This window comes from Hyla sarda, chromosome 2 (genome assembly GCF_029499605.1).
Source record: "Hyla sarda isolate aHylSar1 chromosome 2, aHylSar1.hap1, whole genome shotgun sequence".
Classification (NCBI taxonomy): Eukaryota; Metazoa; Chordata; class Amphibia; order Anura; family Hylidae; genus Hyla; species Hyla sarda.
Window position 1 is genome coordinate 15,056,471 of NC_079190.1, and position 17,586 is coordinate 15,074,056.

General features: G+C 48.9%; 1 protein-coding gene across 2 annotated transcripts in view; it reads right to left on the reverse strand.

Annotated features, from left to right (window-relative positions):
• The window catches only part of ARHGEF17 (Rho guanine nucleotide exchange factor 17), a 294,467-nt gene that overhangs the window by 34,532 nt on the left and 242,349 nt on the right, over positions 1-17,586 (reverse strand). For both annotated transcript variants that reach the window (XM_056561223.1, XM_056561222.1), the window contains exons 8-10: positions 12,717-12,767; positions 12,211-12,320; positions 11,249-11,334 (exon numbers count right to left, since the gene is read on the reverse strand). In XM_056561223.1, coding sequence (XP_056417198.1) covers positions 11,249-11,334; positions 12,211-12,320; positions 12,717-12,767 — 247 coding nt within the window. The remainder of the gene's footprint in view (positions 1-11,248; positions 11,335-12,210; positions 12,321-12,716; positions 12,768-17,586) is intronic.

Sequence of the window (17,586 nt, forward strand, 5' to 3'; positions counted from 1 at the left end):
GGAGATGCAGGGTGAACTTAGGGAAGCTTATCGGCTTGCTGGGACCAGGGCCGGACTGGCCTAGCGGGATACCGGGAAAATCTCCGGTAGGCCGACCGCACAGTGGGCCGGCAGGGGCCGGCCTGTGTGCGGCAACACAGTGGCTGCTCACTCACACAAGGTGCTGACACTAAGTCAGGACCTTGGGTGAAGCGGCCACAGAGAGGCGGAGCTATGAGCTGTAGGCTCCCAGCCCCGCCACTCAACCCAGTACCTGCGCATCCAGAGTGCAGTGATTCCCAACTGTGATTTTTTATTTTTTTTTTATTTCCCTCCCCGGCGCCGCAGGGGGGAGGGAAGTTTGTGTGCGCGCGCCGGAAGCTGTAACAGGACCTGCGATGATGTCACCATCATGTGATCAGTCACATGGAGGAGTCACATGATCAGGGGCCGCTGTTCTAGGCCTCAGCGTACCCCTACGTCCCCCAGCCTCCCTTAGCTTCCCCCTCCCCCTGCGGCCCAGAGAGGGGAAGTGTGCGGAAGCTGCGCCGGGCCGGTGTAGTGACCCGTGCCGCAGGGTCTCCCTCCCCCCTTGCGGCGCAGTGAATGATTGCCCTGCCGGAGCCCTGAGTCGGTGCCCTGCCGGAGAGGGGAAGAATGGGTAAGAAAAGTGACTTGCTTAAGGTACTGTACCGTGTCCATCCCCCCCCCACCCATGTCCATCCCCCCCCCCTCCCTCGCCCATGTCCATCCCCCCCCCTCCCTCGCCCATGTCCATCCCCCCCCCTCCCTCGCCCATGTCCATCCCCCCCCCTCCCTCGCCCATGTCCATCCCCCCCCCCTCCCTCGCCCATGTCCATCCCCCCCCCTTCCCTCGCCCATGTCCATCCCCCCCCCTTCCCTCGCCCATGTCCATCCCCCCCCCTTCCCTCGCCCATGTCCATCCCCCCCCCCTTCCCTCGCCCATGTCCATCCCCCCCCCCTTCCCTCGCCCATGTCCATCCCCCCCCCTTCCCTCGCCCATGTCCATCCCCCCCCCTTCCCTCGCCCATGTCCACCCCCCCCCTTCCCTCGCCCATGTCCACCCCCCCCCTTCCCTCGCCCATGTCCACCCCCCCCTTCCCTCGCCCATGTCCACCCCCCCCTTCCCTCGCCCATGTCCACCCCCCCCTTCCCTCGCCCATGTCCATCCCCCCCTTCCCTCGCCCATGTCCATCCCCCCCTTCCCTCGCCCATGTCCACCCCCCCCTTCCCTCGCCCATGTCCACCCCCCCCTTCCCTCGCCCATGTCCACCCCCCCCTTCCCTCGCCCATGTCCACCCCCCCCTTCCCTCGCCCATGTCCACCCCCCCCTTCCCTCGCCCATGTCCACCCCCCCCTTCCCTCGCCCATGTCCACCCCCCCCCTTCCCTCGCCCATGTCCATCCCCCCCCCTTCCCTCGCCCATGTCCATCCCCCCCCCTTCCCTCGCCCATGTCCATCCCCCCCCCCTTCCCTCGCCCATGTCCATCCCCCCCCCCTTCCCTCGCCCATGTCCATCCCCCCCCTTCCCTCGCCCATGTCCATCCCCCCCCTTCCCTCGCCCATGTCCATCCCCCCCTTCCCTCGCCCATGTCCATCCCCCCCCCTTCCCTCGTCCATGTCCATCCCCCCCCCTTCCCTCGCCCATGTCCATCCCCCCCCCTTCCCTCGCCCATGTCCATCCCCCCCCTCACCCATGTCCATCCCCCCTCCCTCACCCATATCCATAATCCCCTCCCTCACCCATGTACACTCCTCTACACCCCTCTGCCACCATGTCCACTCCTCTACACCCCTGTCACCCATGTACACTCCTCTATACCCCTGTCACCCATGTACACTCCTCTACACCCCTCTGCCACCCATGTACACTCCTCTACACCCCTCTGTTACCCATGTACATTCCTCTACACCCCTCTGCCACCCATGTACACTCCTCTACACCCCTGTCACCCATGTACACTCCTCTATACCCGTCACCCATGTACACTCCTCTACACCCCTCTGCCACCCATGTACACTCCTCTACACCCCTCTGTTACCCATGTACATTCCTCTACACCCCTCTGCCACCCATGTACACTCCTCTACACCACTCTGTCACCCATGTACACTACTCTACACCCCTATGTCACCCATGTACACTCCTCTACACCCCTGTCACCCATGTACACTCCTCTATACCCCTGTCACCCATGTACACTCCTCTACACCCCTGTCACCCATGTACACTCCTCTACACCCCTCTGTCACCCATGTACACTACTCTACACCCCTCTGCCACCCATGTACACTTCTCTACACCCCTCTGTCACCCATGTACACTCCTCTTCAAACCTCTGTCACCCATGTACACCCCTCTGCCACCACTGTAAACCCGTCTTTCACCCCTATATACTCCTCTACACACCTGTCTCTAATGTACACCCCCTACCCCCTCTGTTACCCCTTTACACCTATACACCCCTGTATTCCTCTTCACTTGTAAAATTCTGGTAAAGTGCGGAGCCTAATAGTTTTGCAGGTTTAACGGTGAAGAGTTGTGGCTGGAAGAAATGGTGAGGACCAGAAGAACGACGCTGATCAGAGAAGATGTCACCCATGTCCATCCCCCCTCCCTCACCCATATCCATAATCCCCTCCCTCACCCATGTACACTCCTCTACACCCCTCTGCCACCCATGTCCACTCCTCTACACCCCTGTCACCCATGTACACTCCTCTATACCCGTCACCCATGTACACTCCTCTACACCCCTCTGCCACCCATGTACACTCCTCTACACCCCTCTGTTACCCATGTACATTCCTCTACACCCCTCTGCCACCCATGTACACTCCTCTACACCCCTCTGTCACCCATGTACACTACTCTACACCCCTCTGTCACCCATGTACACTCCTCTACACCCGTCACCCATGTACACTCCTCTATACCCGTCACCCATGTACACTCCTCTATACCCTTGTCACCCATGTACACTCCTCTACACCCCTCTGCCACCCATGTACACTCCTCTACACCCCTCTGTCACCCATGTACACTACTCTACACCCCTCTGCCACCCATGTACACTCCTCTATACCCTTGTCACCCATGTACACTCCTCTATACCCTTGTCACCCATGTACACTCCTCTACACCAATCTGTCACCCATGTACACTCCTCTACACCCCTCTGTCACCCATGTACACTACTCTACACCCCTCTGCCACCCATGTACACTCCTCTATACCCTTGTCACCCATGTACACTCCTCTACACCCCTCTGCCACCCATGTACACTCCTCTACACCCCTCTGTTACCCATGTACACTCCTCTACACCAATCTGCCACCCATGTACACTCCTCTACACCCCTCTGTCACCCATGTACACTACTCTACACCCCTCTGCCACCCATGTACACTCCTCTACATCCCTCTGTCACCCATGTACACCCCTCTGCCACCACTGTAAACCCCTCTTTCACCCCTATATACTCCTCTACACACCTGTCTCTAATGTACACCCCCTACCCCCTCTGTTACCCCTTTACACCTATACACCCCTGTATTCCTCTTCACTTGTAAAATTCTGGTAAAGTGCGGAGCCTAATAGATTTGTTTTGCAGGTTTAACGGTGAAGAGTTGTGGCTGGAAGAAATGGTGAGGACCAGAAGAACGACGCTGATCAGAGAAGATGTCACATGTGAGTTGCTGTATAAAGCAGCACTTTAAACTAAATACCCACTGATAAATAGATATTGGAATTTGTGTGCATTGCAGCTTTAAATATATATATATATATATATATATATATATATATATATATATATATATATATATATATTTTTTTTTTTTTTTTTTTTTTTTTTTGCTCGTCAACTTCGGTCAGGGTGCCCCGAGCCGAAAAAGGTTGGGAAACACTGGCATACAGGATTTGGTCAGTAACAGTATAATGGTAATATGTATGGTGATAATATTCCTTCTTGTATACTGGTATTATTGGTAATATTGGTCTCAGTATACAGGATTTGGTCAGTAACAGTATGATGGTAATATGTATGGTGATAATATTCCTCCTTGTATACTGGTATTATTGGTAATATTGGTCTCAGTATACAGGATTTGGTCAGTAACAGTATGATGGTAATATGTATGGTGATAATATTCCTCCTTGTATACTGGTATTATTGGTAATATTGGTCTCAGTATACAGGATTTGGCCAGTAACCGTATGATGGTAATATGTATGGTGATAATACTCCTCCTTTTTATAGCGCCACTATTGTTAATATCAGTCTAAGTATAGAGGACTTGGTCAGTTACAGTGTGATGGTAATAATTCCTTTCCTCCCATACTATTGTTACTTGGTAAATGTATGACTTATATAGACATATTCAGTATTATAATGCATGGAAAATTGACACATATATAAATTGCTCCAGCATAGTGAAATACAGTAGCAATTTATTTCTTTGAAATATATATCAAGGAAAAAAAAAAAAAAAAATATTATATATATATATATATATATATATATATATATATATATATAGTACTGTAAAGGGATAAATCTAGGTGTGGCTACCGATGGCTGACGCGATGCTGTGGGGCTGGTCTGCAATTATTTCCAGGGCTGGATTTAATCCCCAGTCCGGCCCCGGCTGGGACTTCTAGTTGATTGTGCTGTATATGACTGACTTGACTTGTATGCAGCCCATGCTAGACTGTAGTTGCTTGGACTTAACTAACGTGACTGACTGGACTTGAATTGATCCCCGGACTTCAGTGCTTCCCACCAGGCTTTGACTTTCACCCAGACGCAAGGGTTAACTGGTACTAGATACGTGGTTGCTGGACTAGGCCTCAGACCTCCTTCAGAATCACCTCCCAGACAGACTCCACACCTCACCAAACTGTACCTCAGCAACTCTACTGCAAAACTGAACTCTGGTTACACTATATAAGGAGCAGGTTTTGAGCATTCCCATTGGGCAGATAAGTCACATGGTTCACCTCTGCATACTCCCCAAACAACAAGGTCCTTAACAACAGGTTTAAAGTGACAAGTACATAGAAAATATCAATATATTAACCATTGCATAACAGTTTATAATATAGTGAAATATAGAGTCCTCGGGAATGTGGGCCCAAGACGGACATTGAAGCAGCATCTGGCACACAGGATGGGCAGGAGTATAGAAGAACACGTTATTCTGTACTGGGTCACCACACTTGCATAGCTGATGTGGCAGACATGGGCTTTTAAGCCACACTAATTATAATTTCATCACTGAAATTATTACCTAATGCTTAAATTTCCCATAAATCCTCTGGCTTTGCAGAGAGAGGGTGTGGAGTCCCATCACTGCACCTTTAGTGCATTTATCTCACATTTTTACTGCATTATGGCTGTATTTTGCAGAAATTTTCCAAAATTGTGCGGAAAAATAAGACATATTGGGCCTCATTTACTAAGAGTTTTGGGTTTTTACTAGTGGGAAAACTTGTTTCAGACTTGAAGGATTCCTCTCTATTTACTACTGGGAAAAGTCGGGAACATTTTCTGAGCAGCTTTTTCTAGGTGGATATTTCCAGCCATTTACACACAGGATTTTCTGTGAATTCAATAGTAAATCGGTCGGGTTGTGAAACCACGCCCATTTTTGGACAGTCCACGCCCATTTTCGGACAGACCACGTCCTCTTTTCGGCTTTGTTGGATTTTTCAGGCGCACACTGTTGCAGACTGGCGCAGATATGTCTCAGACACTCTGCGCCAAAATAACCAGACAAAAACTGGTCGGTTTCAGCTTAGTAAATGAGGCCCATTCACTGTGATTCGCACATTTACTGTACAACAGCACAATATTTGCTGCAATTTGGGGAAAATCACAGCAAAACCAGAAAAAACGCTGCATAAACGTGAGGAGTGAACACAACTTATGGGCAAGTGTATAATTACTATCTAACCTGATTCCACAGAAAAAGCAGCAGCAGTATACAGATAGATCTGGAGGGGAGGTGTTTAACTACTAAATATCCTGATCATATAGAGATAGCAGCAGCAGTATACAAAGATATAGCGGAGGGCAGCACACCACAGAGAGGAATGACTGGTGCAGGCAGCCAATTGGACCTTGGTCACTGGTCCCCCAATGCAGGCAAGAAATAAAGCGGTTGCAGCACTCAATTCAAGTGAAAAAAAAAAAACGTGGTAGCTTTAATCCATTAGAAATACAAATGCAACGTTTCAGCTGCCAATGCAGCCTTTCTCAAGCTTCTCAATGCAGCCTTCCTCAATACAACCTGGCATTAACCCCTTGTATTCGTGATGCCAGGGGGTGGTTTATCCTCAATACCACCTGAAGGTATACAGCTGGATCCTGGGGTAGGCACGGGGGCAATAATGACTGCAATGCCAAGATACTACAGAGGAAATTCTTTTCTTTTGGGATTTCTTTTCTGTCACGACCACCGTGCTCTCTGCTGACACCTCTGTCCATTTTGGGAACTGTCCAGAGCAGCATATGTTTGCTATGGGGATTTTCTCCTGCTCTGCACAGTCCCTGACATAGACAGAGGTGTCCGCAGAGAGCACTAAGGTTGTGACAGAAAAGAAATCCAAAAAATAAAAAAATTTCCTCTGTAGTATACAGCTGCTAATAAGTACTGGAAGGATTAAGATTTTTTAATAGAAGTAATTTACAAATCTGTTTAACTTTCTGGCACCAGTTGATTTAAAAAAATAAAAAAAATAAAAGTTTTCCACTGGAGTACCCCTTTAAATTCTTTTACAGAGTTCCCCATGACACCTCCTCCGGGAGAGAATTCCACAGTCTCACTGCTCTTACAGTAAAGAACCCCCGTCTGTGCTGGTGTAGAAACCTTCTTTCCTGAAGACGTAGAGGATGCCCCCTTGTTATAGATACAGTCCTGGGTATAAATAGATTATGGGAGAGATCTCTGTAAGGTCCACTAATATATTTATATATACTTCAGAGGCCTTAAAGGGGTTCTCCGGTGCTTACACATCTTTTCCCCTATCAAAAGGATAGGGGATAAGATGCCTGATCGCGGGAGTCCCGCCGCTGGGGACCCCCGGGATCATGCACGCGGCACCCCGTTTGTAATCAGTCCCCGGAGAGCGTGTTCGCTCCGGGTCTGATTACAGGCAACCACCGGGCTGGCAGCGTGTGATGTCACGCCTCCGCCCCCGTGTGACGTCACGCTCCGCCCCTCAATGCAAGCCTACGGGAGGGGGCGTGTTAACATTTCTTAAAGCAATAACACTCATACATTTTACAGTATAACACATTCCAGAAAATATATATACATAAGGGGACAGGTGTCGGGGGCCCAGGTGACACTGCAGGTAGGCTGCATGACAGGGCAGCAAGGGTACAGGGGTATAACTCCTGTACTGGGCCACGACAAACCCCCCCCCTCTTAAACACAACCATCCGCGGCACCCGGTCCTGGAGGGCGGACGACGGAAAGTGGCCACTGGGGCCTGGTGATGACTACAGTTCCTGGGGCATTATTGTAGAATGTCCTTCACAGGTATGAATATGAGTAACAAAAACAAAGGACGAGTCCACGTAGCACTTTGTGAAAATTTCCATACATGCTCCTTTGGGAATAAATTTGTAAACATCTGGTAATTTATAAACCTTGCAACTGTAGATTCAATACAATTAAGCATATTTAAACACATTTGGTGCGGATTGGGCTGCCGAGGGTCTCTACCCAATGCCTTAGCTGCTGGGGCCCATTGGCACTAGCTACTTCTCCCCAGAACTCTATACATGTTTTTATATATATCTCAGGGGAACCCTCTGGCCAGTAGAGCACCCTGTACATGTGGACAGGAAAAAATGATTAGATGTGTACATTAGACAACTGTGGATTGGTACTATACATCCTGGCTACAGTCCTAACTAGCTATTATACTGGGCTAGTTTATACACAATACACATGACATTGGCATTTGAATATGCTAGACTGATTGAAATAGATGACATACTGTACTGACAAGTTTTATAGGGTACTATTATTCATGGTATCTAGCTGGTATTTGTCCTTGTGTTAACCTTTGGGATCTGCACAACACCACCCCTGGAGAATCTGGAACTCTGTAGATTTCTGGAGCTCTTGGGACTTCTGGAGCTGCGGCTGGCTCTTCCTCAGCAAACTCAGGAGCTGGTATTAGTTCAGGACTGGCTGGACCCAGAGTCGCTGGCATCTGTGCTGGAGAGGCTGGAGACAGGGTTGGCACTCTGGAGAGTGGTGTATAGGCTGGAGCCAATGGTGACAAGACTGGGACTGGCATGGAGACTAGTGTGGGATGAACCAGCCCCGGGGTTGGTGAGACACAGAAGATCGCAGGCTGATTTGGAGAAAACATGGGGAAATCCATAGATGGATGGATTCCCTCGCCTGGGACATATTCTCTCGCAGGTCTGACAGCTGGAGGAGGCGGTGCTGGGAGCACTGGTAGGTCTTCTTTGAGACATAACGATTCGATTCCAGTGAACGACTTGCGGCTCATACCCAGGTTTTGCACTTCGTATACATCAGTCTAACTTGGTGCTCCTTGGAAACTTTTGTAGCCAGACTTTATTGCCCAATTGGAGTGGTTTGGCAGAGGCATGACAGTTATAATCCTCTTCTTGTCTCGGTTGAGCCTCGCCCATCTTCTTGCTGACAATTTCTTTGGTTTCTTGGATCTTTTTCTGGTGGTCAAAGACCCATTCCAGGAGGCTTGCGGAGAGTTGTTGAATGGGGTCTGGAGCCCAAATGTCCGGTCTTTAGGCAGCTGCCCATGTCACCTCAGCATCAAGTAGAAAGGGGTATACCCCGTAGAACAATGGAACATTTATATATCTCCAGTAATTTGGGCAGCAGTCGGGGCCACTCTTCTTGTCTTGACACAGAGGCTGCTTGCAACATGTGGATAAAGACTTGATTGATGCGCTCACAGAGCCCGTTCCCCTGGGGGTGGTAAGCAGTAGTCTGGAGTTTCTTGCAGGCATGGAATTGGCATAACTCTTGGAAGAGTTGGGCCTTGAAGGCCGTTCCCTGGTCCGTTAGGACAGACTCTGGACACCCAAGGATTTGCACCCAATTGGAGTAAAGCATCTGGGCCACTGTCTTGGCTGTGAGATCTTTGACGGGTACAATGACAACCCATCTGGAGTAATGATCCACCATGGTGAGCGCATAAGTATACCCGGAATGGGTAGGAGATAATTTGACATGGTCTAGCGCAACCAACTGGTTAGGCCTTTCACTCTGGATGGAGTGAGGGGTGCTCTTGCATCCTTGCGCACATTCTTGGTGACGTTACAGACTGCACATTCACTGCACCATTTCTCAATGTTGCTCCGCATTCCGATCCAATAGAATCTTCGTCTGACAGTAGCTTCGTTCTTATGAACTCCAAAGTGTCCCGACTGGTCATGGTATGTGTTGAGGACCATCTCCGCGTCTCTTCGGGGAACCAGAATCCGATCAACAGAGACCGGATCCAAACAATTTCAGTACAACAGATGTTTCAACTCATAATCACACTGGGCCCGGCGTAGATGGGTTGGTACCTTTTTCGCCAGAAGGTATTCCAACAGACCCCCCTTGACTCGACTTTCATCCTGAAGAGTCTTCCACGTATGCAGGTCTTCTTTAAACTTTTCGGACCTGGGTTCACCATCCATCAGGGTGGTCACAACATTCTGGTTCACAAACCATTGATAAAAGGGGGGCATCTCCATGTCTCCCCACACGTCTTCGACAGGTGGTTCTTCGCAGGGGGTCATCCAAGACAGTACGGCGGCATTGACGCTTGACTTGCCGATTCTGTACTTGATAGTGAAATTGTAATTGGGCAGTCTTGAAGCCCATTGTTGCTCAATGGAACCCAACTTGGCAGTGTTAAGGTGGGCCAACGGGTTATTATCCGTGTAGACAGTAAATGGCGTGGCAGCTAAATAGTCTTTGAACTTTTCAGTCACGGCCCACACCAGGGCGAGCAGTTCCAATTTAAACGAGCTGTAGTTGGCATCGTTCTTCTCTGCTCCTCGCAGGTTATGACTGGCATAGGCAATTGCTAGCTCTTGTCCATCCTGGACTTGGGACAGGACAGCTCCCAGACTTTCAAAACTGGCATCAGTGTACAGCCGGAACGGCTGACTGTAGTCTGGATTTGCCAAGATGGGTGGTTCTGTCAGCAGACGTTAAAGAGCTCTTGCTCTTCGGCCCATTCAATGGGTAGTCTTCCGTTATAATTCACCTTTGACCGTACCTCATAGAGATAGCAGTAGTATACAGATAGAGCTAGAGGGGAAGTGTATAACTACTATTTATCCTGATCCCATAGAGATAGCAGCAGTATACAGATAGAGCTGAAAGAGAGGTGTATAACTACTATATATCTAGATCATATAGAGATAGCAGCAGCAATGCAGCAGCTGCCAAGAGGGTGATGATGATGTAATCCTGTAGATCACAGGAAGTCAGCTGACCACATTATGTCATTTGATTTTCTGTGGGTCAGGCTGGTAATCACATGACCCAGTTACAATAATGAAATGCATGGATGCAGCTGTGCTGAAATAAAACATGCGGCATAGTAGGACTAGTGATGGTGAGTGTGCAGGATATGGTAAAAAAAAAACTGGGATTGCTTCTTTAAAAGATAAATCCAGCTCAGCTACATCAAACCACATATAAACCAGCATTAGAACAATTACACAGAGCACAAGTGCTGCAATGACCCCCTCAGAATCTTAACCAGTGTTTCCCAAGCAGGGTGCATCCAGCTGTTGCAAAACTACAACTCCCAGCAAGCCAAGTCAGGGCATGATGGTAGCTGCAGTTCTGCAACAGCTGGAGGCACCCTGGTTGGAAAACACTGATGATTCAGTGTCTGCTGTCCTGCATTATGGACATAAGGGATGTATTGTCCACTATCCACTTGGTGCTAAAGTTCATCATAGGGTCTCGACTAAACTGTTAGATTGGGTTCTGTCCGTACCAGGGGATACATCCATTAGCAGCCAGGATTGTAAGTGCCGCAATGGATGTAACTGCATTAGATGAGATTATGTGATAAGGTAGATGGATTTCAGCAGTAATTATTGTGGACGTGTAACTTTACTTGATTTCAAACCCAGATTAAGGTTTTGAAAAAAAGATGGAGACCTGAACCTAGAATTGTAAACAATGATGTCCCATGGCGGAACCACATATAAGCTGGAGACAAACCTTTCACAACTTCCACGTCCTCCAGGGGAAGTTTCCACAGCAGCTTATACTTGCTGGCGATGTCAATCACACTGGCCGCTGTGTACCTGCAAAACCCAAGGAGATAAGTCACCACTGCAGCACTCTCACTGGCCACCAGGGGGCATGTAATATTCTGCTGGAAGAGTCACTGTGTACATACATTACATTACTTATCCTGTACTGATCCTGAGTTATATCCTGTATTATACTCCAGAGCTGTACTCACTATTCTGCTGGTGAGGTCACTGTGTACATACATTACATTACTTATCCTTTACTGATCCTGAGTTATATCCAGTATTATACTCCAGATCTGTACTCACTATTCTGCTGGTGAGGTCACTGTGTACATACATTACATTACTTATCCCGTACTGATCCTGAGTTATATCCTGTATTATACTCCAGAGCTGTACTCACTATTCTGCTGGTGAGGTCACTATGTACATACATTACATTACTTATCCTGTACTGATCCTGAGTTATATCCTGTATTATACTCCAGAGCTGTACTCACTATTCTGCTGGTGAGGTCACTGTGTACATACATTACGCTACTTATCCCGTACTGATCCTGAGTTATATCCTGTATTATACTCCAGAGCTGTACTCACTATTCTGCTGGTGAGGTCACTATATACATACATTACATTACTTATCCCATACTGATCCTGAGTTATATCCTGTATTATACCCCAGAGCTGTACTCACTATTCTGCTGGTGAGGTCACTGTGTACATATATTACATTACTTATCCTGTACTGATCCTGAGTTATATCCTGTATTATATTTCAGAGCTGCACTCACTATTCTGCTGGTGGAGTCACGGTGTTCATGCATTACATTACTAACAAATCTTGGCTTCAATATAACATAAAGAAGCCTCTTATATAGTATTGTACGGCACTGTATGGCAGCTTCTTAATAAAAATACACTTACAGGTTCATGGAGCTGCGGCGCAGGGAGCCCGACTTCCTTTTCAGGGTGGTGCAGAGGAGCAGATCCGTGAACAGGAAGAGCGATCGGTCCTTCTTACCCCCAACAGCTTTCTGTGGGACAGTGAAATGGAACACCAGTCACCTCAATGTCAAGAGGGAGCAATGATGACTGTCTCCACTATGGTGCTAGACAAAGACATACAAGGACTATACACTGCTCTAAAATCTTCAATCATTTTGATACGGCTTAAAAGGGACGTGTCCATAAACATTTTTCCTATAATCATCGAGTAAATGCGCCTCATATATGTCTTTACATTGGTCTTCAGCCTGTGACTCTTAAACTGTTGGGAAACTACAACTCTCAGCATGCCCATACAGTCTATAGTTGTTCATGCATGCTTGGGTTTGCAGTATTGCAATATTATATGATAAGTGGGGACCCTGTTACAAAATTGCCCTGGGGCACAAATACTCCTGGGGAATAATTCAGGAACCTGATCTTACCACTTCTACCACCATCTCTTGCCGCACAAACCTCCGGAATGGAACTTGAAGCTGCAAAACAAACAAATATCACAATGTAAATAATATGCACACTCAAGGTTAATATTTGTCACCAAACAGAATTTAAGGAGAGCCCCACTTAAAACAAGCATGGTAATTAGTAAAGGGTGAACGAGGAGTGAGTGGTGGAGAGAGGAAGACAATCAAGGGGTGGAGAGTAGACGACAAGCGAGGGGTGGAGAGTGGACGACAAGCGAGGGGTGGAGAGTGGACGACAAGCGAGGGGTGGAGAGTGGACGACAAGCGAGGGGTGGAGAGAGGACAACAAGCGAGGGGTGGAGAGAGAGGACGAGAAGCGAGGGGTGGAGAGTGGACGACAAGCGAGGGGTGGAGAGAGGACAACAAGCGAGGGGTGGAGAGAGAGGACGACAAGCAATGGGGTGGAGAGTGGACGACAAGCGATGGGATGGAGAGTGGAAGACAAGCGATGGGGTGGAGAGTGGGCGACAATCGATGGGGTGGAGAGTGGACGACAATCGATGGGGTGGAGAGTGAACCACAAGCGAGGGGTGGAGAGTGGACCACAAGCGAGGGGTGGAGAGTGGACCACAAGCGAGGGGTGGAGAGTGGACCACAAGCGAGGGGTGGAGAGTGGACCACAAGCGAGGGGTGGAGAGTGGACCACAAGCGAGGGGTGGAGAGTGGACCACAAGCGAGGGGTGGAGAGTGGACCACAAGCGAGGGGTGGAGAGTGGACCACAAGCGAGGGGTGGAGAGTGGACCACAAGCGAGGGGTGGAGAGTGGACGACAAGCGAGGGGTGGAGAGTGGACGACAAGCGAGGGGTGGAGAGTGGACGACAAGCGAGGGGTGGAGAGTGGACGACAAGCGAGGGGTGGAGAGTGGACGACAAGCGAGGGGTGGAGAGTGGACGAAAAGCGAGGGGTGGAGAGTGGACGACAAGCGATGGGTGGAGAGTGGACCACAAGCGAGGGGTGGAGAGTGGACGACAAGCGAGGGGTGGAGAGTGGACCACAAGCGAGGGTGGAGAGTGGACGACAAGCGAGGGGTGGAGAGTGGATGAGCAGTGGCTGGTCGGAATGATATGGCTGGAGACTTGCAGAAAGCACCCAAGAAGCAAGTGGTGGAGAGTACACGGAAAGCAACTGATGGATAATGATAACAGGCAAGTGGTGGAGAGAACCAAAAGAGAATTGTAATAAAAGAACCAGAAGAGGGTGGTAGAGAGTCCATGACAAACAAGCTGAGAATGGTAAAGATCTCCAAAAAGTGAGTGGTGGAAATAATACAAGAAAAGAGGGGAAGAGAGTACATGAAAAGAGTGGTAGAATGTGTACAAGAAGAGAGTGGTAAAGCGTGTATGAGAAGAAAGTGGTAGAGAGTGTATAAGAGGACAAGAAGAATGAGGTAGGAAGAGTACAAGACGTGGTAGAGATTGGTAAAGAGCGTACAAGAAGAGAGTGGCAGAGAGGATGCATGGAGAGAGTGTGAGAGAGCGTACAAAAAGAAAGTGATAGAGAGTGTACATGAGGAGAGTGGTAGAGAGGGTACAAAAAGAGTGGTAGAGAGGGTACAAGAAGAGAATTGTAGAGAGAGTGTGGTAGAGTGTGTTTGAGAAGAGAGTGGTAGATTGTGTACACGAAGAGAGTGGTAGAGATGGTACATGGATACATAAAGAGAGTGGGAGAGAGCATACAAGAAGAGATTGGTAAAAAGGGTACATAAAGAGTGGTAGAGAAGGTACATGAAGAGAGTGAAAGAGAGTGTACGAAAAGAGTATGATAGAAGTGTATGAGTAGAGAGGGGTAGAGAGAGTACATGTGTGGTGTGTACAATGGCTGGGACTTTGGACTGTGGCTGTGGCTTTGTGTCTTGGGCAGCTTGGCAGCACAAGGTGCAGAGTAATATATTTTTCTAAATGTGTCTTATGTGTCTCCTGAAGGGCATGAGAGCCCCCAAAATTCAAGGAGGTACCTTGGTAGTAAAGATGTCGTGGAAGGAGGTGTCTGTCTGTGTCCTTGTTTGTCCCTGGGTGTGGCCATGGAGGAGGACTCAAGTTTGTTGCAGAGAGAAGTTGCAAGAATCCAAAGGGCCCAGTGGCACAGTACTGGTTGCGAAATGAAAGCCTACGGCAGCGCCGGCCCACCTTCCAGAGTTCCCTCAGGAGCATCCGCTGCAACCCATGGTGTACGACAAGGAGTGTTCAATGTATGTTTTGTCTTATGTGTCTGTTCATCCCAAATTCTTATGCAGTTGTGATGGCCCAGTGCGGGAGATGTTACCCCGTGCCCTTGCTGTCCTGTCAGGCAGCCTCCTTCAGTGTCCCCAGGGCTACTTGCACCTGTTTCCCCCCCTGTATATATGTTCTACAGTGTATTGTATCATAAAATGTGTTGTATCTTTAAGAGTAATGTCATGTGATTGTTACCCAGGGGGTACCAGTGACCAGGTGATCCAAAGAGTGACCTATGGGCTCCCTGCTAATCTCCCCCATATAAGCCCTGGGTGGAGCTTCTCTCTCTCTTTGGAGATAAGTCTTTGCTTAGGTCAGTCATGCCTAGTGTGTGTGTCCAGAGTGTTGGAGACCTCAAAGTCCAGTCCTGCAGCCTCCATCAAGTCAAGTAAGATAAAGCCACAGCTTTATGAGTCAAGTCAAGTCAGTCCCTGTCATCTGTCAAGTCAGCGTGGTCTGCATTCAATTGTCCAGTCCCACTACAAGTCCCAGCAAGCCCTTAAAAGGACAACTGCAGCGCAATATACACTTATCCCCTATATACAAGATAGGGGATAAGTGTTTGATCGCGGGGGGTCTGACCGCTGGGACCCCCCGCGATCTCCTGTACGGGGCCGCGGCTCTCCCGTGCAGGGGGCGTGCCTGCCGCAGCATGACGTTGCGGCCGGCACGCCTCCTCCATACATCTCTATGGGAGGGGCGAGGAGGCAGTGTTCGTGCCTCCCCGGCTCCCCCATAGAACTGTATGGGGACGGGGAGGAGACGGGGCGTCACCGTCGACCTCTAGGTCGACGCTACGCGCCTTAGCGCTCACTATGAGCGCTAATGGCGGCGCCCTGTTAGGGAGATCTCGGGGGGTCCCAGCGGTCGGACTCCCCGCAATCAAACACTTATCTCCTATCTTGTAGATAGGGGATAAGTGTATATTGCGCTGCAGTTGTCCTTTAAGGTCTCTGCGTCACTGGTCACCTCCTTGGGCCCTGGCTGAACTGTATAGACTTTACCACCTGTCTACCCTCAGTAAAGCTACCATTGTCCGTAACTTGGCATCAGAGTCTTTATTGCCCCCGTGCCTAGCCCAGGATCCAGTGGTATACTTTTGGGTGGTTTTAGGCTAAACCACGCCCTGGCATCATGAATACAAGGGGTTAATGCCATCTGACCCTAGGGTAACAACATCTGCCCTCATCACACCCTGCTATCACACAGTTATAAGGGTAAAATAGTCTTGCATGCCGCGTCAAGTTGGCACAAACCACCACAAGAAGCATTTGGTTCAACAATGGGCACCAACTTTAAGTCTACACAGACAGAGACTCCACCTTTTTTGCACTAAACACACTACCTCCTGCCTCAAAGGACTGCCCTTCACCATTCCTTAGCCGTCAGGACTGGGCGCCGAAGTCGGCTGCATTTTTGAAGGGAGTTTGTGGTGTCCCAGCACACACAGCTGTTCTGTGGCTTTGGACTGTCTCGGGTCACTCAAGGACTCACTGTTATATTAATTCTATTGCAGAGCAATATATTTTTCTAAATTAATTTTGTTATTGTTAAATGTATATATATGTTTTCCTTGTTACTGTACCCTTAAATGAGAGCAGTGAACCCATGTGACCCTGCCTGCCAATGAGACCCCAAAGGTCTCCCCTGTATAGTGAGGTTCAGGGGAGGAGTTCACCCTAGTGTGGCTTCTGAACAACAGCTTAGCTCAGGTGTGCTGCGTGTCGTGTGCTCTGAGGAGAGGCCTAATACAAATCTAATCTCTCAACTGGTCATCCTGCAATGATTACTCACAACGAGGAAATTCATGCCTCTGCGAATGAGTCTTCAGTACCTTGACAGGACCCTAGCAACCAGGATTCCATCTTCCGTCTCATAAGTCAGTAAAATGCTGTTTGGTGTAAGCACCACAAGTCCCAGCAAGGCAACAGGGCTCTCAAGGGATCACGCTGCACTCTCACCTAAAGACAGCTGTATATGTAATACCCTCTGCACCCAGCTCAGTAAAGACAGTTATCCGTAACCTGACTTCGATGTGTTAATTTACTCCCCGTGTCTGGCCCAGGAGCAGCTGTCTCCAACCTCGGACCGTGTATAGGATAACTGTGCCCTGGCGTCACAAAGTGATCAGGTATTCTTACTAACACCCTGTGGACTTCACACATGATGAGAGTGGTAGAGAGAGTACATGATGAGAGTGGTAGAGAGAGTACATGATGAGAGTGGTAGAGAGAGAGTACATGATGAGAGTGGTAGAGAGAGAGAACATGATGAGAGTGGTAGAGAGAGAACATGATGAGAGTGGTAGAGAGAGAACATGATGAGAGTGGTAGAGAGAGTACATGATGAATGGTAGAGAGAGTACATGATGAGAGTGGTAGAGAGAGTACAATATGAGAGTGGTAGAGAGAGTACATGATGAATGGTAGAGAGAGTACATGATGAATGGTAGAGAGAGTACATGATGAATGGTAGAGAGAGTACATTATGAGAGTGGTAGAGAGAGTACATTATGAGTATGGTAGAGAGAGAACATGATGAGAGTGGTAGAGAGAGTACATGATGAGAGTGGTAGAAGTGTATAAGAAGAGAGTGGTAGAGAGAGTACATGATGAGT